General features: G+C 33.6%; 2 protein-coding genes across 3 annotated transcripts; one reads left to right on the top strand and one right to left on the bottom strand.

Annotated features, from left to right (window-relative positions):
* The first annotated feature begins 11,483 nt into the window (after positions 1 to 11,483).
* LOC143537404 (FCS-Like Zinc finger 14-like) lies at positions 11,484 to 13,556 on the top strand. The gene is made up of 2 exons (XM_077031187.1): positions 11,484 to 12,040; positions 12,729 to 13,556. Exons 1-2 carry the CDS (start codon positions 11,571 to 11,573, stop codon positions 12,886 to 12,888), a joined length of 630 nt encoding a protein of 209 aa, XP_076887302.1. The 5' UTR covers positions 11,484 to 11,570; the 3' UTR covers positions 12,889 to 13,556.
* Positions 13,557 to 16,271: 2,715 nt separating this feature from the next.
* LOC143539056 (DExH-box ATP-dependent RNA helicase DExH10-like) lies at positions 16,272 to 23,664 on the bottom strand. 2 transcript variants are annotated; one of them, XM_077032484.1, is made up of 17 exons: positions 23,204 to 23,664; positions 21,242 to 22,224; positions 20,149 to 20,463; positions 19,936 to 20,040; positions 19,784 to 19,852; positions 19,556 to 19,723; positions 19,393 to 19,464; positions 19,190 to 19,306; positions 18,892 to 19,107; positions 18,423 to 18,581; positions 18,218 to 18,307; positions 17,572 to 17,664; positions 17,346 to 17,499; positions 17,126 to 17,274; positions 16,950 to 17,045; positions 16,777 to 16,869; positions 16,272 to 16,439 (listed from the first exon to the last, which is right to left on the bottom strand). In XM_077032484.1, the coding sequence occupies exons 2-17, from the start codon at positions 22,205 to 22,207 to the stop codon at positions 16,329 to 16,331; spliced, it is 2,973 nt and encodes a 990-aa protein (XP_076888599.1). In that variant the 5' UTR covers positions 22,208 to 22,224; positions 23,204 to 23,664; the 3' UTR covers positions 16,272 to 16,328. The 2 variants fall into 2 exon arrangements, with proteins under 2 accessions (XP_076888599.1, XP_076888591.1); XM_077032476.1 differs by lacking the exon at positions 23,204 to 23,664 and having other exon boundaries at positions 21,242 to 22,510.
* Between the last annotated feature and the right edge of the window lie 553 nt (positions 23,665 to 24,217).

A 24,217-nucleotide genomic window follows, 5' to 3' on the forward strand; every position in this document is an offset into this window, starting at 1 on the left:
TTAATAGTCACGTAACCGCCGCAACACACGGGGACAATACATGTCACTATCCTCTCTCTCTCTCTCAACAACCTTTCCGATGATGCGGACGGTTTTTTCCCTCTCTCTTCCGGCTATCTCTTCTCTCTTTCCTCTTCTTTACTCACATACGGTTATGACATTGAACGATTGGAGATGCTCTTATAATAACATTTAATCCATTTTAGGGAAGTATGAGTGAACTTGGTTTTCTTTTTCCTTAATAATATGTAACATCTAATATTTAAAAAAACAATAACTAAGTACGCATATTTTGTTGTTTACATTTTGATATAGATTTATTGAAAACAAGTTGCATTTAAATTAACGTGCCTTTGGATGTCACATGATAAAAATTATATGTTATTGAAATAATATTGTGTGATTATTTGATTCTAGACTTCTAGTATATTGAGGTTAAAAAATTATATGGATCGTGAGTTCTAAAGTGGGTCGGGTCCATCTTGCACTAAAATGCACACCCTCATTACTCTTCTCCAATGGCCCATCAAAAAAAAAAAAAGATTCAATGGTTCCTTGGTGTCTTTTGACATCTACCCTTTTAAACAATACATGACAATGATAACATCAGAAAGATACATATTATGGAGTACTTTGCGTTCTTGTGATTGGGTGGGTCCCTCCCGTGAAATTTGAACTGCTTGAGTCTTTCACTTTCGGGTGTTATCAGGTTACGTCCCTCCATCTATAAATAATTACTCATACGTGTAGAGGGGTGTTATGACTCAAAATTATTCATGAGAATTTGATGAACTAATTTGCATCACCCTTTTTTTCTTTTAATTTTAAGAACTTAAATGTTATAGTAGTAATTCGAGGTGGCAAATGGGTTGGGTTGGGTTGAGTCGAACGAGTCATGGGTTAAAATGAGTCATGGGCCAAAACGGGTCAATTAAAAAAAAGGTTTTTTGGTTTGGGTCAGAATAGGTTAGGGTCGAACCGGTTTTGAGACCGGGTTTTGAGGCGTTTTTTTTTAACAAGAATAACTGCGGAAACATTTAGTTTTTTTTAATTTTTTTGTTTTTTATTTATATTTTAAGTTGTGATTTTTTATTATTTTATTTGAATTTGTTTTTGAGTGGTTTTCTATTAAGATAAAACAACACTCAAAATAATATTCAAGAATAATAATAAAAAAATTATAACTCAAAATATAAATCATAAACAAAAAAAGTAAAAACACTAAAATGTTTCATACGTTGTCCTCGTTCCATAAAAAAACCCACCTAGAATCGAACCGAAACCGAAAGAATTGACGAAAATGAAACAAAAAGCCAAAACCGGACCACATCAATCGAAATCGAAAAAATCAATTAAAACGAAACTAAAAGAATTCAAACAGAACAAAAACGAAACTGAAAAACCCGACAAAAATGAGTCCGGAATCGACTAGAAAGAAATAAAAGAAACCAATACCCAACACGTTACGGGTGAAAACTTGTGTTGGCTTGAAACCTGAACCGAACCCGTTCCAATCTGAAACCCGTTTCGTGCCGAAACCTGTCTTGTACGAAAACCCGTTCCGATCCGACACCTGTCACATTTCCTTATGACACTAACCCACATCGACCCATTTCTTTGAACTTGTGACCCATTTTGACCCGAAAATGATGGAATTTCAAATGACTCATTTTGACCCATTTAGTTAAAACTTTTTACCCAAACCAACTCATTTAACTTTTAAAACAACTCAAATTGACTCATTTGAAAGGGTTTGGGTCAAGATTGCCACCCCTAGTAGTAATCTACTAAATTATTTTATCTTATATAGATTAATCATCTCACATATAAGGCATCCTGTTTTTTATAAGATTTTGATTACATATTTTGGCATGATGTGTGTGTATTCTTCTAATGGCATGGAGACATGCATTATTTGGCAAGACGGACATGTGTAGATGTATCACGTAAGAAAATAAGGGGTGAATACGTTATTTTTTAAATGAACTATATATAGTCTTTAACATTTTATTTTTATTTAGATCTTAGAAATTATATATTTATATATATAACGACTAGCTTACACACCTTTAAAACGTCACCTTGTCCACCATGGGATTCAAGATTGGGCAAACGCCATACGACAACTATGAGAAACGCTTTTAACAGTTGTGATAGAAAGAGAGAAGACACAATTAAGGAGAACCGTGTCCACTAACACCCATCCCAAATGAGCAACTTGCATTCCAACATGCGGTTTAACAATACCCACTATAAAATCCTCCACATCTCTCAAACACCACACCTCTTGCATCTATGGCTTCTCTTGGCATGGAAGGTAACTAATTGAACTTGAGATCATTTAAGATATGTTGAGTTTTATCATACCCTAGATGTGGTTCAAGAGAGTGTCTATCATTAGACTACTCAAGCTTATTGCCTCAGAAACGGCAAGCTATATCACCAGACTCTAATTTCCCGTAAAACTTAAAAAACCTAAACAATAAAAAACGTTGTCTTATTTTTCATCGTTGTTTACTTATCGCTTCAAACTCATATGCATGGTTGCAGAAGTTGGTAGGCGTTACCAACTTGGTCAACTGGGAGTTGCAAGTACTCCAGGATGACTCGCCGAGTACTTGGCCTAGGTGGGGAGGAGTACTCAGGGATTACTCGCTGATCAATCGACACCTAAACGTTATTTTTACAACCATGATTATATGTACCTTGACTTCGTGCTAACTTAGTTAAAATTGTAACACATCCAACTATCAATAAAAAATCAAAATCTGTTCTAAATCCTAGTAAATCTTATCTTTTTAAGAGCATTTTCAAAATATGTTCCAATATACCATTATATAAAGTTATCCATACTTTCTGATACTCACTTTATGAAACTTAAAAGAGAAAAGGATGATATACATATATTCATGTTTATATTTTTTTTCTTTTACTTTTATAATGAAAAACTTGACTAAAATGAATAATATTTTCTCTTCAATTATTAATGTGTAGTTTTGCACAAATTTCATTTGAATGGTGTTATTATTATTTAACAAAAAATATTTTTTTACTGAATAAAATTAAATATTGTTGTTTCTTTTGAGGGGATCACACCTTGAAGTCTTTTAAATGGTCCCAAATTCCAAATGGCCATTTCTTCAATAGCATTGTATTATTGTTTTCCAAGTCCAATAGGTGTTTCTATTTTTGTGGACAGTCACATGTAGTGGAGATTTAACATATGCCACTATATAATATATATATATATATATATATATATATATATATATATATAAAGAAAACGTCACAACAGAAAAGGGGATATAAAGGACCACCCAAGATGTGATAAGCAAATGTTGTGTCTCATGTTATCATACCCTATAAGTTGACTAATAATATGTATATTATCTGAATCGATCAAAGGTTGAGCATGTTTGGTTTACTAAAAAGACATCTCTTAATGGTTAATGAAGTCTCGTTATAGGTAAGTTTTAGATAACATGTTGAATGATTCAGAGATTGCCTCTTAATCGGTCAGATTTCTTAATAATTTAACACTAGATTGTAAATCAACCTATAATGTGTAAAACATATATTTTATTTAAAGTTGACATTGTTTTAGGGTTTGATGTAGATTTATTGCTTACCTAATATATTGGGTCAAATTTTGATAAACATCTTGTCGAAGTTCTACCACAATATTTGAAGCTTTATGGTGACTTGGAAGTGTTGATCATACACATTTAAGTGTGATCATCTGGTAAGATAAACCACCATCGATCATGTTAGACTTTGGCCATCATCAGGCGAAGTCAAATGGTCTTTTGTAAGTACTCGTATGAAGTAACCATAGCTTGTAATTTGACCATCGAATAGACATTCAACTATCAAATCATAAGTTGACGATAAAAAAAATGTGAACATAAGTTGAATGTCAGTAAAGGCGACAAGTTTTAATATATTCACTCAATTTAATTAACAGAACCCAAATCGACACGAAAAATAGATGGCAAAGCCAAAGCTATGTTCATGATTGACTTAGTGGTCTTTTGAAGCTTATATGTGCCCTTAGACCATGCAACTACACTAGGCTAGTTTCATGGGGGGTGTTTAATGGGTGCGCTTCTTTTTTATTAGCTATGTAGATATATTATCGGATGGCTTGTAGCCTAATGGCATCTAAGTATTTATAAAGATAGGTCTTGTTTAAATGATAAGGGTTCAAATCGGATAACAAAAATGAATACGAAGTAATTTGTTCAATAAAAAAAGTTTATGTTATGTCAATGTGTTGTCATAATCACTTTAATATTCAAATATACTATTTCATGTAAGTTTTAATTAATTGAGGTCAAAGTAGACAAGAAGTATCAATGCAATTTCCATGTATTTTTCATTTGGGTATCCAATTAAAGAATTATTTATTACACACTTATGAATGGTACAAAATATGTCAATTATAGGTTTTTGTACATCTTTAATGCAATTGACTAATATCAACCGTTCCTGGCAATTTCATTCAAATTGGGCGATTAGGACTAATTTTGCCAACTGTTACTTGGCCGGAAGCGAAATCTTCTGTTAGCTCGGCCCAGAAGTTGTTGGGAAACCAATCCGTATTCGAGATCAAAGTCCATATGATATGAGTGGGTCAACTGGATTCCAAAAAAGGTTAACGTTTTCACTTTTTTTTGTTAGGGCTCAACAAGAGAGAATAGCTACTTGAACTGCCCTCTCGATGAGAAATATACAAGTGGCCAAGTAGGTACGAATTTATGTCCATTTTGTACTGAGCGTAATGAGACGGTGGATCATTTATTACTAATATACTCGATGACGGATTCGGTTTGGCAAAATATTTCAAGATGGTTAAACTTCCACCCTTTTATGCTTTTTTAATCACCGATATTATGGGGTCCAAAAACCATCTCAAACGAAACCACTCACAAACCAAGCTAGCCCAATCGATTTTCTAGGTCATGTTATGAAGTTTATGGAAAACAAGTTATTCGATTATATAAACAATTGTCCATACAAGGTAGCGGAAGACCAAAAAATTCTAAGCTTCCTTTGAGTGATTTAAAAAAGAAATATTGGAGCCAATTAGGATAAATGGTGTATATTTGATGTGGCAAATAATATATTGTATTTGTGTTGTTTGGTGACTAGTATTTGCTACTTGCTAGTCTCTTTTTTATAGCAGCGCCATTAAAAAAATGACTAGTTTTATATAAACATATAATTAGAAATGTAACACATTAATAACCCTTTAAAATATTTGTTAATCATACACATCAAATTTGTTATTTTTTTATCGCGGATGTACGTCGCTACTTTTTGTCATTGAGTTACCTCAGATAGTCCGGCTTGTATTAGTTGGTCGTTAAAGTAAATGAAATAAGAAAAGTATTATTATTTTTAGGGAAAAAAAATAATTGATCCGGAACATTTTCTAATTAAAGCAACTTGTCCACCGTTCGTCACTACTCATTATACAACGTTTGCGAATTATTTTTATCAAATCTTTTTCTCAACTAATTTTAATTTTTAAATAAACTCGTTTCCCTAGATGTATGGAATATTATTTAAATTAACCTATGATACATCATCCCTGATAAATTGTCAAAGTTTGGTTCGCTATGTAGGTTTTGTATATTAAAAACAATTATATTTTGTGTGAGAGTTTATTTATAAATATTTTTAATTTATTTTTTCTCATAATCCGGGTTATGTTAATCATTTCCAATTTCAAATTTGAATCAATTTGGATGAAAATTTAGTTTCAACTGTTCAAATTCAAATAGCCCCGTTCAATAACCCGAACAACGACCCACTAAGCACCCATCAAAAGTTTTGGTAAAATTGGTCAAGACTAGATGTACAAAGGGATTGGAATCTCGATGGTTTGGTTCATATAGGTTAGATTGGCACAAAGGGAGGTTCCAGTCTCTATCTACGCATCTAACATTTAAAGATTTTCATTTATTTTATTTTTTTCATGAGGATTTTAGTTTCTATCTCTAAAACTTAGAGCTTTATGAATGATGATTCTTTAAATATAAATTCATCATTGTCATTATATATTACGAGTATATAAGAAAGAACAAGAATAATAATAAAATAAATGTTTGTGAACGTGATAGAGATGGGGCATATAGAGTATAAATTGTAGTAGGTTAAACAAAATTCATAGAAAAATTAAAATAAAATGATATTTTGTTAAATTATAGTGATAGAATTAGAGATTTTAATGTGAATGTTATAGCTGGTTTTAATGAAAGTGCTAATAAGAGGTTTGTACTAGAAAAAACCTATCATACACATGAAAGTATTTCCCATGTAATCTATGAAGATATTGTTAGTGAATGTTTTAACGTCATATATTAGTTTGGACGTGTGCATCGGTAGATTTGCTGGCTAATTAAGGTCATCAACAAAATGATGATATGCAAGTGAATACGATTGTGCCTATTGCATACACCAAATTATACGCCACTGGTCGCTTAGTTTTTTGCAAAAGACGTGTGCATAAACTTTTAGGTAAAACACGTGTGGTTGATCAAGGTTGAGTGTTGAGATGGGGAAGTCGTGTTTAAAGTGCCAAATGTTTTAAGTTGTTTAATCCTTTATTTAAACTATAATATTTTAAGTTCTGTCTAATGTCATTATATGTTGTTATGTGCCACATCCATGCACATGAACACAAAGTGGGGATCTAGTAGTTTTGGTTACATGCATGTTCTTTTGATTAAATTAGTGGTAGGTTATTTGTTTAGTTAGTGGGTAGTTGTTAAGTAGTGGGTAGTTACTATGTAAGGTTATTTATAGTTTGTTAGCATTTGTTTTTGAGTAGGAATGAAAATATGAATTAATATTCTGTTTATCTCTCTAAATTTCTAATCTGGTTTCCATCTTATTTCTGGGGCCAACGATTAATCGTTGGAACCACATCAGTGGTATCAGAGCGATCTTGATCCCTCTATGGACGCTCAAAAATGGAACGAGTCGTTGGCTCGAATCAAGTCAACACTTGCGGAGATGATCAATCTTCTAAAAAACTGGCCTCAGTTCCCAACCCATGTCGCTTCCGCACCCACAACGCCAACACCGGCCACTACCAGCTCATCACAACCAACCGCTGCCATCAAACCAGGGTTTCCGCCTCCACGCCACCAAAACCACCGGGCCTGAAAGATGCCCCCCCCCCCCCCCACTTGCCTTCAAAACCGCACCAACATCAGCCCCAAAACAGGTGCCTCCACATTTGTCGTCTACACCAAAATGCCTAAAGGCATTCGTTGAGCAACCGATGAAGGCTGTAGCAAAACTGGTGAATCAGAAGACTGGATTTGTGAAACCTGTTGCAACTTCGAAAGCAAAAGCCACGATTGTGGAATGGTTAGTTATTGGTTATTCTAGCCGCCTAATATGTTACTATGTAAACGTCACAGTATCATGTCTTGTTGACTCTATCATGGGTCCAAATAATCTTATTAAATGTCTTGTTGACTCTATCATGGGTCCAAATAATCTTATTAACCTGTGGCGTCCACCATGGCTCTTTGCTATCAACACTCCAAATGCCACCGGAAGAAGCGAGTGGCGACCACCGTGGTTTCGCCAATTCCTTTTCATGTTCTCTATGCTGCTTGTTTCTAACCTTGCGGACAAGGTTTTCTCAAGGGGATGGAATGTTATGTGCCACATCCATGCACATGAACACAAAGTGGGTTTCTAGTAGTTTTGGTTACATGCATGTTCTTTTGATTAAATTAGTGGTAGGTTATTTGTTTAGTTAGTGGGTAGTTGTTAAGTAGTGGGTAGTTACTATGTAAGGTTAATATTCTGGTTATCGCTCTAAATTTCTAATCTGGTTTTCATCTTATTTCTTTGGCCAACGATTAATCGTTGGAACCACATCATATGTAAATGATTTTATCATTGATACTAAGAAATGCAGAAAAATAAATCCAATTGGACATGGTTTTCACACTATTTTAAACCACTATATAAACTCAGTTGATACCGTAGATGAATGGGTTGTGCTTAAAAATAGAATTTCAATTAACTTTTATAAACCATCTAATGAAATGAAAGATAATGTATGTTAGGCTATGTGTAGTGGACTAGTGGGCTAACTAAAAAAAAAGCATAATATACTGTCACGTCGTTGTCACGCAAACAATAAGTTTTAAGTACTGTGTCCTTTAAGTATCACGTTGCCGGCTAATTGTAAATTGACGAAAAAAAGCCTTTGATTGGTGCATCCGGGGATGAACCCCACTAGATTTTGCACTCATGGCGCTAATGTGTTAACTAAGCCACCCTTTAACGCCTCACTTGCTTTGAGTTAGATAGTGTTTCAGACGTTAACATGCCTCGCTAAATGGTTTGAAAATGTCTTGGGCGTTTTTCACAACAAGCAACCTTAGAACTATCAAAACCTAACATAAAATAATATTATAATATAAATTAATAATGTAATATAATGATTGTTTCACTAAATGAATACAATGCATTGGATGATGTACACTTTGATGTTAGTGTGAACCACTTTTGAAGCATGGAGGCAATTTGTTTATTGAAGATTGAGTTTAGGAGGAACCAATCATAAAGTGTTTCACAAAGTGTATCACTATCAATTTAGTTGTTTATTTTAATCAATTCAAGATTCTAAGTGGAACAAAATCTCTTTTCTTCTATTTGTTAAATATTTATAATAATATTTTTCATTTAAAAGGTTATATAAAAAGTATTAGCCCTGTGAATTAATTTTTTTTAGAATAGTGACTTTCAACTCTTCCGAGGCTAAGACTATGTTGTTTTAACCGGGTTCACGCTTGGGCACTCGTGAGTTATTGGCGAACGCCTACCACCTATCGGATAAATCCGTCTCCCACGCCGGCCAAATGACACCACAACGGAGAGCCGGTAAAACCGGTTCGGGATCGAGGATCGAACCTGTGACATGGGATCCCAAGTCTTCCTCTCATTTTCTTGGCCATCTGAGCTAGCTCTATGTATTAATTATAAGTCAAATCAAGTATGGTGACACAAAAATTCGATCATTACTTTATACACACTTATTTTATTTTATTTTTAAGTTCCTGGTTGAAATAATCAAAGCAGGTGCGGAAAAACATTAAGAAAGATGATATATACAAAACAAATTATATAAGAACACTCGTAACGGTAGGTTTTAAAACATCAAAACAATTATATATATTAAGGTCATCCTCCCTCTCTCTCACTAATTATATATTAAGTTCATCCTCCCTCTCTCTCACACACATATATTATATCAAATTAATGTCTCCGTTTGGCATTAAATAATATCAAAAAAAACCTTTGTAGGTATGATTGGCAGAAATTATTATATTCTAAAAAAGATGAGAGTTAAAAAAAAGGAAAAAAAATAAAGAAAAAAAATATCAAGAATATGGAGAAGAAAACAAGGAGAAATACTATATAAACCCCTCAGAATTTTCAGTAGTGAGTCTAAAGGCCCAGTAGTTCATAAATTAACAGATAAAACCCTCAAGGTTTAATATGTTATACCCAAAATACCCCATCATTAATAGACAAAGTTAATAAAAACATCTCTTATTTATATAACTAAAGACCATATGAAAATATCAATAAACTGCATACTTTTAATTTTATAATTATATTTTCCTTTATTTTTTAAAGCTAAAAACAATAAATTATAAGTGTGTTTTTAGGCATCTAATTCCGCTTACGATTCAACTACTAGCCTTTTACGTAATATATTTGAACATCGTGGATTACTAGTTGAAACAACATAATTCCTCGATCAGAAAACATGACAACCCATTAAGAATTATTTAGAACAATACTAAAACTATAGAAACACGTTATCCCAATGTATACGACATGATAATTCTGACCATAAAATCTTTATGATGATTATGAGCCAATCACTAGCTCGTCTATTTATAGAAAAAGCTTATTTATTGGGCGTGCAAGTAATTACAAGCAATGTCGTATTATTTGGCAATCCATTAGGTTTGTTTGGCAAATAGTGAATAATTTTATTCAATCATTATGAGAGTTTGTTATGATGATAGAAACTTAGGCAAGTACAATCTCCAATTCCCAAATTATATTGGAATATTTGAAAGGTTGTTGGCCATTGCCAAATAAGAAGCTTGCTAGACAAAAAGGAACCACATGATGAAATCCTAGTGAGCTAGTAGCATTTCTAACCCATCCCCTAAATCACGTGAGGAGAGTTTGTAAATTATAGGGTGGAATTTTGAGTGATTGTAAATGTAAATTATAGGGTGCAGATTGAAAATGTAGTGATTTTTTATAAATTTTGGGAAACTTTGTTTGTCCCTATTTTTTTTTAATATTTGTTGAATTGGTTGTGAATAGAGAAGAGAAAAAACTGTAATAATAAAAGTATAAAAAATATTATTTAATTAAATATGAGAAAGAAATGTAGTGTTTTATAGTGTAAATATAGATATGGGGATGGGGGACGGGTTGGGAATGCTCTTAAACAAACATGGCCTCTCTCTCTCCATATATATATGTGTGTGTGTGTGTGTGTTATTTACTCATTAAAAATTGATTTGAGCATATTTTTTTTATCAGCTTATTTGGTTCATTTGGGTGTATGAAAATTGTACAGTCGGTTAAACGGGTCGGAATTAAAAACTAACTAACTTGGAATGAATGCAAACAATTAAACATGTTATTCAAAAACTGACTCACTATCTCATAGATTTAGCAGGTTAATATCAATGAAACACCACAACGCAGCACACCGAGCACCATCAACAAACACTAAGAAGTTCTCTCATGGTCGCCAAAACAACCTCACGAACCAAAGTAAACAATACAATCCTTAAACCGATTTTGATGGACGAGAGTGAACTCAAAGATTCATTTCGATTTCGATTGTCATCTTTATATAACCAAATAACTTAGGATTAGCCCAAAATGTTGTCATAACCATAAAAACACATACAGCTCTTGAATTGATTCTGATACGTTTTGTTTTAGAAAAACAGTCGTTTTGAACAGGATCACATTTAAACATTCAAACCAAGTTGTATTGACTTCTATCCACCGTGATCCAACCCAACCCCACCCGACTCATCTGTTTTGGCACACGATTTAAAGCTCTCTACATGTTTTTCAAAGTAATAAAAACTTATATTCTACTTTATCAACAAGATAACATTCTCAAGGGAGTAAACTACTTCAACACACAAACCCAAGGGGAGTAAACTTAAAAGTAGACCAAAGTAGGAAACAAATCTTCACCCCTCAATTATCAATTATATACAAGATTGCCATTATGGCTTCTCTAATCTCCTTAAATCCCTTGAGCCTATTTCATAGATGAAGAAGAAAGAAAACATGTGGCTTTCTCTCTTCCTCTCTCTCTAAACCACTTTCATACATACACATACATGTGTGTATACATATACATATAAACATATAAATACACATATACATACACTTATATGTATATATCCAGTCAAGTTTCAATTTTTCACAAACCCCAGTAATCTTTTTGCTGATTCTTGAAAAACCCAATAATATTTTGCCCCAAAATGGAAGAAAATAATGAAAAAAATAATAAAAATTCAAGATTTATGTTAAAAAGATTCCGGGAGCAAAACGGCGTCGTGGGGCTGGGAATTGCGGTGGCTTTGACTAATGAGTCAACGGGTCAAAATACCCAGAACCCAGTTTTTTCGGTTTCGCCAAGATCCGACCCGATTCCGATATTTAGCAAAAGTAAAAGACCCGTTTTGGAAGAAGGTGTTGAGGTGGAGTTGTTGGAGGAGTACACGTGTGTGATTTCGCACGTGGGGAATAATATTATTAAGAAAAGAGAGTATTTTGGTGATGGGTTTAAGAGAAAGAGTTGTGGTGGTGGTGGTGGTGGTGGTGTGTTTTGTTCGCCGTCGCCGACGGTGGCGGGTGGTGGTGGTGTGGTGGTGTTTGATGACGTGGAGTTTTTGAGTTTTTGTTGTCTTTGTAAGAAGAAGCTTCATGGGTTGGATATCTTCATGTATAGGTATGATTTTATGAAAATGATTATTTTTATTATTATTATTATTATTATGTTATGTTAAGTTGTTAATTTTGATAATTTGATGGTTTTTTGCAAAAAGATATGATTTTTTGTTTGAATAAGATTTGGGCTATAATTATCTTGTGATTTTAGGTTCAATTTTATTTGTTTTTAAAGTAGTTGACTTGTTGTGGTAATATTATTTGGAATTTGATGTGTGTTTTTGCAAAAAGTTTATGATTTTTGGTTTGAATAAGATTGTGCTAGAATTATGTTGTGAATTTTATTTTGTTTTAAAAGTAGATGACTTTTATTGTTTTTTGATCAGAAGAATTGGGTTTAGGATACACTCATGTTTAAAGGAATGATAAAACAACAATCTTTTGTACTTATGTTTATGTTATCTTTAAGAGGTTCACGCTATGATACGCGTTTAACAAAAGTCTTAGCTTTGAATTCGGCATCTATTTGGTGCAAACTATGTTTTATCTGGTTTCATTGGTTAGCATATGAGTTTAGAAACATTTTTCACAAACACTTTAGTGGCCTAATAAATTTTCATGGTTACCAAAAAAAATATAAAATATGAAAGTACCAAAATGGAAATTTATTTTTACCATTACAAGAAGAAATACACTTAAAACAGCGACACTTGGCTTAATATTTGATTATATTTTTTTTTCATTTTCAGAGGCGAGAAAGCCTTTTGTAGTGAAGAATGTCGGGCCAAGCAGATCTCCATTGATGAACACAAAGAAAAGTATGTGTCAAGGGTAAAGAAACAACCCGAATACATTGAGACTATATGCTCCAGTCCTATGCAGTATCCTGCCGGGATGGCTGTAGCATAAAGGTTTTCTATTAAAATTACATACCTTATATACATATATAGTTATAAATAAACAAACATTATATACAAGGAGATGAGGTTTGATTCAAAAATGAACTCGAAATATGTTATTTACCTTCGGGCGGGAAGAGAATTATTCCATGGCAAGGAAGTTTTGTTTCAAGTTATGGTTGTTTGTACTTTGTGGCTTGTTACGAAGGATTCACGATTTTGATGTATCGGGTACAACGAATCTTGCATGATGTACAACCCATTGAGGTGTGAGTTACCTTCTGAGTTTGTTTAGCAGCTTGTTTTGTTGATGATCATGGAGTTTAACCAATGGGTCTTGTATTGATTAATATAGTTGTGCCTTGGTGGTAGTATAATCATCAATATGCATTTGTTAGATTTGAAAACGCGGTTTTGATTTGTTTTGGTTGATTATGTGGTTTCGAAGTAAAAACAAGTTGAAGATACAAAATATTACTACAAGATTATGAGATCATGTCTTTCCATTTCGCATTTTGCTTTAATATATAATGTCCGGCTTTATAACAGTAATTTAACGTACAACGACGTGACATAAATTGTGGTCCATGAATCAAATTCTTCGCGTCATGTCATGTTTTACATTTTTATATTATTAACGTCTTTCATTTGATTTGACTGAACGGGACGCATGATTTTTTTTAACCATGGAAACATGCTAAAAAAAACAAATTACGAGACTCCATTAGGTAAATCGCAACTTGTGTTGGATACTAATAATCATGTGGCACCATTATTTAGATGACATTTGAAGTAATAGACAACCAATTATAATATTTTCAAATTTTAAATACTAGAAATCTCTTTCAAACTTTGAATTTGAAATGCACTTTCCAAATATACAGCAATCTTTAGTCTTAAGGACAAATGTAGACTTATTATTTATGCTCTCTGGCCATTATTGGACTAGATAAAAGTACTGTCCATCAATGCATGTGGGCCTGTCCACTAAACGTGGGCCTAGGTTTTGGATTAGAGTGGACGGGGCATGGTATGGTGTATGGCTTTCAAATTATACGGCAACACCGTTGTCATCCTATGTGGGTAGGTGCATGCTTCATTCCATGACAATGTTTGCCACATAAAATATTTTCATTTTTGGCATATATTGTACTTAAAAGAACTAAAAATCAAACAAAAAGTTCTAATGTACTTGTGTGTAGGTGTTAACAATGATTTTGTGTTTTGTAAGTATTTGAGGGTAAAAATGAGATGACAATACAGGACTGAAAGGTGCATGGGTTATAACCCATAAGTGTCTCTTCCCCCCTAAAAAGGTGATTTTTACTCTTACATTAGATAAAAATGAGGTGACAATGCAGGATTAAACGGTGTAAGTATGTAAGATTGACTGATTGTTTTCGCATGTAACATAGAATGTTTTGGATTATTACACTCCATGAAAACATTCTTCAGATTCTTCCTCTAGTTGTAAAGTTATTTTTTACCTGTACTTCCTTTTACACCTTCCGTTTCGTCTTTTATTTCTACGTATATTCATTTTCTTTATTTTTTATGACTGACCGATCGTTCTCGAATGGTCCCATCTACCTTCTCTACTTCTCAAGTTTTGATCTTGTTCCGTGTTTTAAAATGGGCGATGAAATAATTACGCATACTAGGAATGATAATTAGAAAACCTTATGCCGGATGTTAATCTTTTATATAAGACTAAGTCAGGAATATACCAAGTGGTTGGCTATGTGTTGGCTAGTGTTCACAAAGTATTTACCCTTTTGTGTACACGTGAAGGGTCCTAGGTCTTTATGAACCATAAATATGTCAAAGTTTGTACGCACTAACTAGTTTATGGTATAAACCAATGCATATTAATTACTGTTTACACACTAGCCTATGATGGGTGGCTAGTTACTTGTTGCCCAACCTAGACAAAAAAATGTATCAAGTGTTTACACATTGACCTTTAGTGTCTATGTTGTTTGTTATTGATTAGTGAAGACATGTTTGATTAACCCAAGCAACAAATTTCTAAGATAAGTGCCTATATTATTTGTTAGTTATTGAAGACATGTTGCCTATTAACAATCCAATCACTTCTCTCAAAGTCAAAGATCAAATAGAAGTAAAGGAATTATGCATCCTGATAACAAGTCAGTGCGCAGGCTAGTTACAAGTGGTGCGAGGCTCGGCAAAACCTTTAGAACGCTTTCTACATGTGTGTATAGAAATATTATGCAAAAATGATTTTTTTGAGTTTTTTTACATTTGAACTCAGTTTAATTACCAGAAAACAAAGGGCATACTGCCATAAGTTTGGTTATCCACTTAGCTTGGCCTCATTAAAACTTAAACATCTACACAACTGGATTATCTTAGGCCCGTTAAAACTTAAACTACTAAACATCATAACACAGTTGGATTATCATGGGCCCATATAACTTCTTTTCGTTTATTATTATCACAATTATTATCGATATTTGTGGGGGGGGGTATTTATTTATAGGGGCATCTTTTTTGTTCTCAGCGAGCTAAAGTCCTATGTAAATCAGAAATCCAAATATTACTAGTTCACGTTAGGGCTGTTAAAACAGTAAATCAAACAACAATATATGTCTAAAATAACAGGCCACATATATATAAGCTTGTTTGCAAACAAACCAACTTCTAGTGAGCTTCAAGCGAGTCGCGGGCTTTTAGAACAATCCTAATATTGACTAACTGAAACTTTTAGTCTGGAAGATTTTCTTCTAACTTTGACGGGTTGTGACAATATTATTCAATTAATGTGTTTCACCATCACATGAAATCATAAAATCGATTTGCTTATTATCCGAGGTATGACTTTATCTCATCACCTGGTTTGTTATGCATGTTTCTACATTTCATAAAGTCACTTGTCTCAAACCAAACTAGATAATTATTACACGAAATACTAAAAAGAACAGTTTACATCGATCAAAATGTCGACTTTTCTCGGTCAACGATTGTATGTTTTACTTTTTCAAATATTTAAACTCGTAACTAATACAAAAAGTCGAGTCTATTTATTAGCAAACAAATCTGTTACGTTAAAAAAAAATATGTTTTGTAACCAAAAAATTAAATTTGGACCCAAAATCAAAGGGTCAATTTTTCGGCTACTTATTAGGCTGGATATAAACATTATCCATCAATGCATGTGAGCCTACTATATGAGGCCCATGGACCTATCTACAGACCATGTGTGCATACTGCCCAGTGCCCACACTATCAGCTAGTCCATCAATGCATGTGGGCCTATATATATAACTCAATTTTTGACAATATTATTTTTTTTTAAATTTGAAAAAAAAAGTACAAATTAACAACATTACCCAAACAGAGTAAGTGACTAAGTGGAAACTTTTGCTATGATTCATAAAGTGTACTAACCTCGTGTGGTGTTTACATCATGTTAAATTGTTAGGTGATTTACAAATATAGAGAATTTGCAAACATTATACCGTGCCGAAGACTTTCACTGGCGGCACCAAACTTTTCCTCTAGACTGGACTCTCCAACAGCATGTGCCGCAGCACGTAACTGTTATAAAAAGATAGGGGTGTAAATTTCTAACACGAAATAATCTTAAAATGGATACACTTGTTTTAAGTCAAAATTTAAAAGTTATAAAAAGAAATTCACACAAGATTTATAAGATTATTAGTTTGAGAAAACACAAACAATCGAGTTAAAATAATCAATCTTTAAGAAGATTTATATATTGTTAGAGATAATTTAAACTTTTAACCATATAACTTATTAATTTATTTTTTAATTATCGTTGAAAAAAACTATTTTGAGATTATATATAACACGCTAATTGTTTATGAAAATTTTTAATATTTCACACAAACCAAGCATTACGCATACAACTCACCTGGTTTAAAAATTCATCAAGTCTTCTAGCAAGTCTTATAATACTCCCCTCAAAAATATCAGTCATTTGTATAACTTCAGAAAAAGATGACCCCTAAAAAAATATAAAGACGATGTCAGTATTTATAAACCGAATGCAGAAAATCATATAGCAAAGTAAAACAAATAGCTTACTTTTGACCAACAATATATGACATCCATCAAGAATGGTCTAACTGCTGCCTCCACATACTCATCCACATTAACTTCCAATTTGCAGTCATGTTGTATCTGCATATTTTAATTATTATTATTATTATCATTATCTTTTCTTAGTCTTTAGTCATTAGTTGTTAATAATGCCAACTCACCTCTGCTATTCTACATGCACTATCTTGGAGTTGTTTCAACGGTTTAGCAAGTTCAGATCTTAAATGTATTTGTTCGGTTGATTTGTCACCGGGAATAAAGCAACTTGCAAGAGCTGCAATTTGATGATGATCCAGATCGTTAAAAGTACCTGGTTCATTAAAGAAAAAATGTAATTAATACAAATTCATAAAATTATGTGTTATTAATTTCTTTTATTACCGTTAAACATTAATTCAGTGACCAAGAGTTCATCTCCAGTGTCAATTAAACACGCTGCACGGCCCTTCACTTGCACTATTCCTTCAGCATCGATATGTCCAAGTTTTTTTAAAACCCGTGATCGGTTTTTAAGCTCATCGCGGAATTTTTGAAGCTGTTTTAAAAAAAATTGGTAAGTAACCAATGTAATATATAAACTTAAAAAAAAAGGTAAAAAAGGAATTACCTGTGAATCACGGATTTTTGTTTTCAACTGTTGGATTTCATGATTTATTTCTGCTTTCCTCTTGAAACATTGGATTTGATTTTCATCTTGAGACTGACAAATACAAATGATGTTCAATTAAAAAAAGATACTAAATAAGAATGTGCTCTATAACTGGAGGTGTAAACGAGCCGCCAAGCCAGATCGGTTCGTTAAAGGCTCAAATCGAATCGAGCCGAGCCTAAAAATAATAAACTTGTTTAATAAAAGAGCCTGAGACCGAGCTTCACTTATCGAGCTCAAGCTGGCCCACGAGCCTAAACAAGTATATTTTTATATAAATTATATTTAATATATTAAAATATGTTTATGTAATAATTATTGCTAGGCGTAGAATTATGATATAAAAAACTAAATAATATATATTATGTTATGATAGAAGCTATACTTACAAATATATTTAAAATAATTACAATTATACATAAATAAATAATAAACGAACCAGGCTCAAGCTTGATAAATTACTCTAACGAGCTGAGCTCGAGCTCGGCTCGGCTCGTTTACACCACTACTTTAGACCCTCAACAAGATTGAAGCGACATTATAGTTTTTTTTATTACTATTATTCTTTTATCTTTTTAATAGAAAAACGGGCTTTATGTCTAACCTTGTTTAGTGGATGAGAAAGCAACTGCTCTTCAATTTTCTCAATCTGATTGACTAAGTCAACAAACTCAGGTTCTTCTATGCCCATATCCTGCAAAATCAAATCATGTAGTAAAGATCAATAGCTTCCAACTTAATAATAAAACACAGAAAAGAAATTATCACTATAAACTTTCGAATCCACAATAAAATATTTAAATATGTACCTTAACAGGATTAAGTTTTGGGAGACCTTGAGGAAATCGTTTTTCAAGCTCTTGTACCGCCAATAATATATTTTGGCGTGCTTCTATTGGACGTAGATCCGAAGGAACTGATATTCTGAGTTTGCTCAATCCTGATATCAGAGGCAACTGAACAGGAACCTGAAAAATGAATTTTTAATCAACATGGTTAAATTTACTGTCACATCATTAATTTTGACCTCGAAACCTGTAGGGTAACTTTAAATCTGATATATTGGAAGTTCGAAGATTTTATGATAAACAAAACTGAAAGTCAGTCAACATGGTCAAAGTTACTGCAGCATCATCAATTTTGACCTTGTAAACTGTACGATAACCTTAAATAGGATAACAGAAAGTTCTAGGATTTTATGATAATAACTGGAAGTTGGTTGACATAATAAAAAAAGTCAATATGGTCAAAAAAGTCAGCATGGTCAAAGTTACTCACCACATGCATTTCACCCTTTTGACCAGAACGCGGTGGACAAGGTCTAGGGCGAGAACCACTTTCACTTGAACCAATAGAGCAATGAAGCAGCGTGTCGACTATATAGCTACTACCACGTGATGTAGGGGACAATGAGCCGAGTGGTGGGGCTGGCTTTTTAACCACATTCACAACCACACCCCACCCCCAATCTGTTCCACCTTCTCTAACTTTAACCTAAGTAAATAAAGCGAACCAAAGACAAATCAAGTAACAGAGTAAAAATAAATGAGGAATAAAGCATCGCCTCACCACATACCAGCCTACCAGGTAAAAGAAAATATAGAGCTCTCTCGGGCTTCGTTATTTCCGCCATCATCTTCTTCTCGAGTTCAGAGATTTCCAGTTTAAGCTTATGATATTCCGCCACATCAATCTGAAACCAAAAATAAAAGACAAAAACAAAAAGATTAAAAGTGCATTGAGAAACTAAAATGTTATTTTCAGTAAAAGTATAATTACCTCTCCGGAAGCATCAAGCTTAGTTGCTTCCTCTTCTAGCTCAGCAACCTTTTTTCCTATATCAGGTAACGTCTGAAAAACAGGTGACAAAACATATGTTAGAAATTATTATAATTAATTTTTTAAAATTAAATGGTAATGATTTGGGTCAGAAAAAAACCACCTTTTCGTATTGAAACTGATGAAAAGAATTTCTGATAACATGTTCGGCTGTAAATTGGCCTTCGGCCCGTCTCAATAAGTTCAGTATCGAGTAGTAACTCAACCGGAAAGTACTGACCAGTGGAGCTGGTTTCCCTAACACCATGTCCTTGAGAGTATTCATCTCCACCTGAAATTAATTAATAATTATTTCTAGGTCTATAATTAAAAAATCACTAAAAAAAGATACCTGTTCATCAATCATTATAATACATATACCACGTTCATCTTTGCCACGACGTCCAGCTCTCCCACTCATCTATAAGCAAAGAAAATATAAAAACACAATAAGAAACTTATTTTATAATAAAATGCATATAATTATTATGTTATGATACTCACCTGAATATACTCACCAGATCCTACATAACGATGGCTATCACCATCCCATTTCCTGACACTAGTAAAAACAACTGTTTTTGCAGGCATGTTCAACCCCATAGCAAACTATTTCACAGTTTAGCCAAGTCAAACATGTTAATATAATCCAAAAATAAGCATTAAAATGCATTTCTAATTTCTAAATTCTAACAAAAATAAAAGATGAAATCTTACCGTTTCTGTGGCAAATAGTGCTTTCACAAGCCCTTCTTGGAATAAAAGTTCAACAAGTTCCTTGATAATAGGAAGAAGGCCTGAATGATGAACAGCAATACCTCGTTGCAGTAAAGGCAACATGAGCTCGATTGCTGGGAGGCTTCTATCTTCCTCACTAAGGCACATTATTGCATTTTTGAAAACCTGCTCCACAATGACTTTTTCTTCTTGGCTATTGAAATCAAGTTTGGCCATTGACATTGCATGTTGCTCACACTCTCTTCTGCTGAAGCTAAAGATTATAACGGGTTGAAATTTTCTTTCCATGATCATCTGAAACATAAAGAAAATTCCTTGAGAATTAACAAACTTCTAATAATCAACAAACAAAAGTAAAATAAAAGGTAGAGATGGCATAGTCAATATCAACTATTGGGATGTAAATGAGCCCCAGCCTATAAATAAGCTTGTTAAATAAACCAGCCCGAGCACAAAAATAAGCTTGTTAAATAAACAAGCCTGAGCTTCACATATAAAGCTCAAGCTGGCTCGCGAGACTTTGAGCCTGTTATTTATATAATTTTTATTTAGTATATTAAATATATATATTTTTATAATACTTATTACTATGTATAAAACTATGATAAAAATAACAAAATAATGAACAAGCCAGGCTCGAGTTCTTGAAATATAACTCAGAACGAGCCGAGCTCGAACTCGGATACACCCTTAAATCAACCCCTTTACTTATAAATGGGGCAATCTGTATTCGGTTTATCTCGAACAGATCAAATCAAGAACATTAGCTACAAAAGCGAACAAACTAAATGGTCTAAATGGGTTGATGTTAAGGCATAGAATATGCAACCTCCTAAATCATTTCATCGACAGTTTTGATTGTCATTGTGAAGAACTGTTTTTTAACATAAATGATACATTGATGGTTTATAAAAAAATGTGTAACAAAAGAATGCTTGCAGGTCAACCCAACCCGGCCCGTTACAACCTGTACTTATACAACCCATTTCAACCAAAACCCGTTTTTACCCGTTTACCCAACCCATGAATCATGCCATCTCTAAAGTACATTTAACAGAAGAGTGAGATAAACCTTGACAATTTTATATATATCAGATCCACCAAAAGCATTTCCTGCTTTGGCAATCCTCCCACTCGGTTTACTATTCATACCAATTAATCTCTGCTTTATAAAAGTATCGTGCAGCTTCACAAAATTATCCTCTCTAAACTGCTCATTCTCATCCACCACGAGATACAACCCGGACCCGCCCATAGGAAACGCATAATGCTGCAAAGGCGTGGGTCTAAAATCCGTATACACCACATGACAAGGCTGCTTGTGTATGTTACATATCCACTCAGCAAACTCAGTAGCATTCGACATCGTTGCAGACAAAAAAACCATCTTAATCGCTGGAGGCAAAAATATTATACTCTCTTCCCAAACTACCCCTCGCTCCCGATCCTTCATATAATGAATCTCATCAAATATAACCCATGCCACTTCTTTCAAAACCTCAGACCCTCTATAAAGCATTCCCCTTAATATCTCCGTCGTCATAACCAAACAACTTGCATTAGGAGAAAGCGTCACATCGCCCGTCATCAGCCCGACATCAGAAAACTCTTGATGTAACTCTCGGTATTTCTGATTGCTTAACGCCTTTAACGGAGACGTGTAAATAACCCGTTGTTTGTCCCTAAAGGCCATCGCGATCGCATACTCTGCAACGGCGGTTTTGCCTGCTGACGTGTGCGCGGATACTAAAACCGACTCGTTTCGTTCCAGACACGAAACGGATATCTGTTGGAATGGGTCTAGGGTAAACGGGTAGGTTTTGGCCATGGTTCCGGTATAGACCGGATCTGATAATGTCCCGTGGATAGTTTCATCTTTAGTGGCGGTGTATCCCTTTGGAACTGCTACCTCATGAACACAAGTTCTTGCTTCAACACGCGGCTTCTTTGACATTGATTCGTGGTTATCGGTTTCCGTTTCAGTTTCTTCTGGTAATTTCCGTTTTTCAGAACTTGTGTTATTATTATCATTATCCATGCCTTGCTTAACTAGTCCTGGTGCAAATTCAAATTCAACTTCAATTTCTATCGTAATATGTAGATTGTAGGGCTGTAAACAAAACCATTCAGCGGAAAATTCACTTATGTCCGTCTGTTTAATAAATGAATGAACACAAACAAAGACTTTCATTCGGTAAGCTTAACGAACGAACACAGACAGAGGCCACATTCGTTCAATTGTGTTACTGAACGTTCGGTAATGTGTTCGTTTAGGTCCATTCATTTACTTTTGTCCGGTTACATTCGTTTATGTCCGTTAATATGTTTGTTTTGTCCAGTTAAGTACATTTGTGTCCGTTAATGTATGTTCATTTAGGTTCCTTCGTTAACGTTCGTTCTCATTAATATATGTTCGTTTGTGTGCATTTTTGTTCATTTGTTTTTGTCAGTTCCGTTCGTTTGTGTCCGTCAGAGTCCATTAGTATCCATTTACAATATTAATGAACGGACACAGACGAATACTAACAAGCTCAATATATGCTAGTCTAGGTTCGTTCGGTAACGTTCGTTCTCATTAATATATGTCCGTTTGTGTTCATTTGTTTCCGTCAGTGTCCAGTTACATTCGTCTGTGTCCGTCAGTGTCCATTAGTATCAGTTCACAAAATTAACGAACAGACTCAGACGAATACTAACAAGCTCATAATACGTCCGTTTAGGTTCATTCGTTAACGTTCATTCTCATTAACATGTCTTCATTGTGTCCGTTAGTGTCCGTTTACAATATTAACAAACCGACACCAACGAACACGAACAAGCTCACTTCCTTAACAAACGAACACCGACACGAACATTTCGTTCCATAAACTGTTCACTAAACCATCCGTTTGTCCGACAAAAGCTTAATAAACAAACACTAACACTAACACTATCACATTATCATTGATTTACGTTAAACTGCGTAAAAAACCCTAGCTATCAGCTCAATTGCATAAACAAAACCAAATTAAAACGATTAATGAACAGATTATACCTTCCGATACGTCTACAATAGCTGCTGAGCCGTGTAATCAATGTATATAAACTCTAAACCCCATTGATTTTAGCTTTTAATTGAATTAGTGGAAATGAGGGTAAAAAGGTACAAAAGTTTTGACCTAATTGTTGTTAGAAAGTGTAATGTATTATAAATTTGAGGGGGTGAAGTTGTGTATAGTGTAAATCGGTTAGGGATATTGTTAAGTCGGTTGGTTCGGTTGGGTTACGAGAGTAAGGCGTTCGGGTTGTTGTTTAGGGAAAGAGGTTTCGTGTTTCGGTTTACGCTTTGGAACTGGTAGACGAAACTAAACCGTTGAAGGTTAAAAAAGTAATAAAACATTTTTTTATTTTGTGTAGTTTTAATGAAAATAAAGTAATTTTTTCACGTATAAAAGTAATAAGTTACAGTAAGTATACGTATATATTATTAATTTAATGGATTTAATGTTGTTAAAATAATCATGAGATTTTCGCAAATCCTTTGATGCTTAAAAGGGTAAAAAGTTCCTTTTTTCAAACTTATCATTTTACTGAACTTTTGAAGATCTGGTTGTACGATCGTGATAAAAAAAAATCAAAATCGACGGCCAATACCGAACCGGTTTGCCCAGTTTGGTTATGTTATAAAAAATAAAAAAAATTACTTACCGGTTTAACCTATAAATTTTGTCAAAATCAGCTGAACAGGGCCATGAATACCCCTGATGAAAAATATTTTAAAGCATGATTGTTTCACGAATATAACATGAATTTTTATGAATTTAACAAATCCCATATAGTTTTGAATCAAGTCCTCGAACATGTTTATGTAAATCGGGCAACATGACGTGATCGTAGGTTATTTATATCAATTTTTATGAGGTATTTAAACATAAAAACGGGTTTGGTTGTTTATATTAGGAAAAATGTCTTAAAATAGTAACCAAGTTTTAAAAGTGTTCCAATCAGGTCACTTAAATTAAAATAGAAATGAGAGTTATAGTTTAAGCGCAAAAACAGGTTTGGTTGT

The sequence above is a fragment of the Bidens hawaiensis genome, unplaced genomic scaffold, assembly GCF_021521415.1.
Source record: "Bidens hawaiensis isolate Kalapana, Puna unplaced genomic scaffold, B.hawaiensis_p1.1 tig00000780_1, whole genome shotgun sequence".
Classification (NCBI taxonomy): Eukaryota; Viridiplantae; Streptophyta; class Magnoliopsida; order Asterales; family Asteraceae; genus Bidens; species Bidens hawaiensis.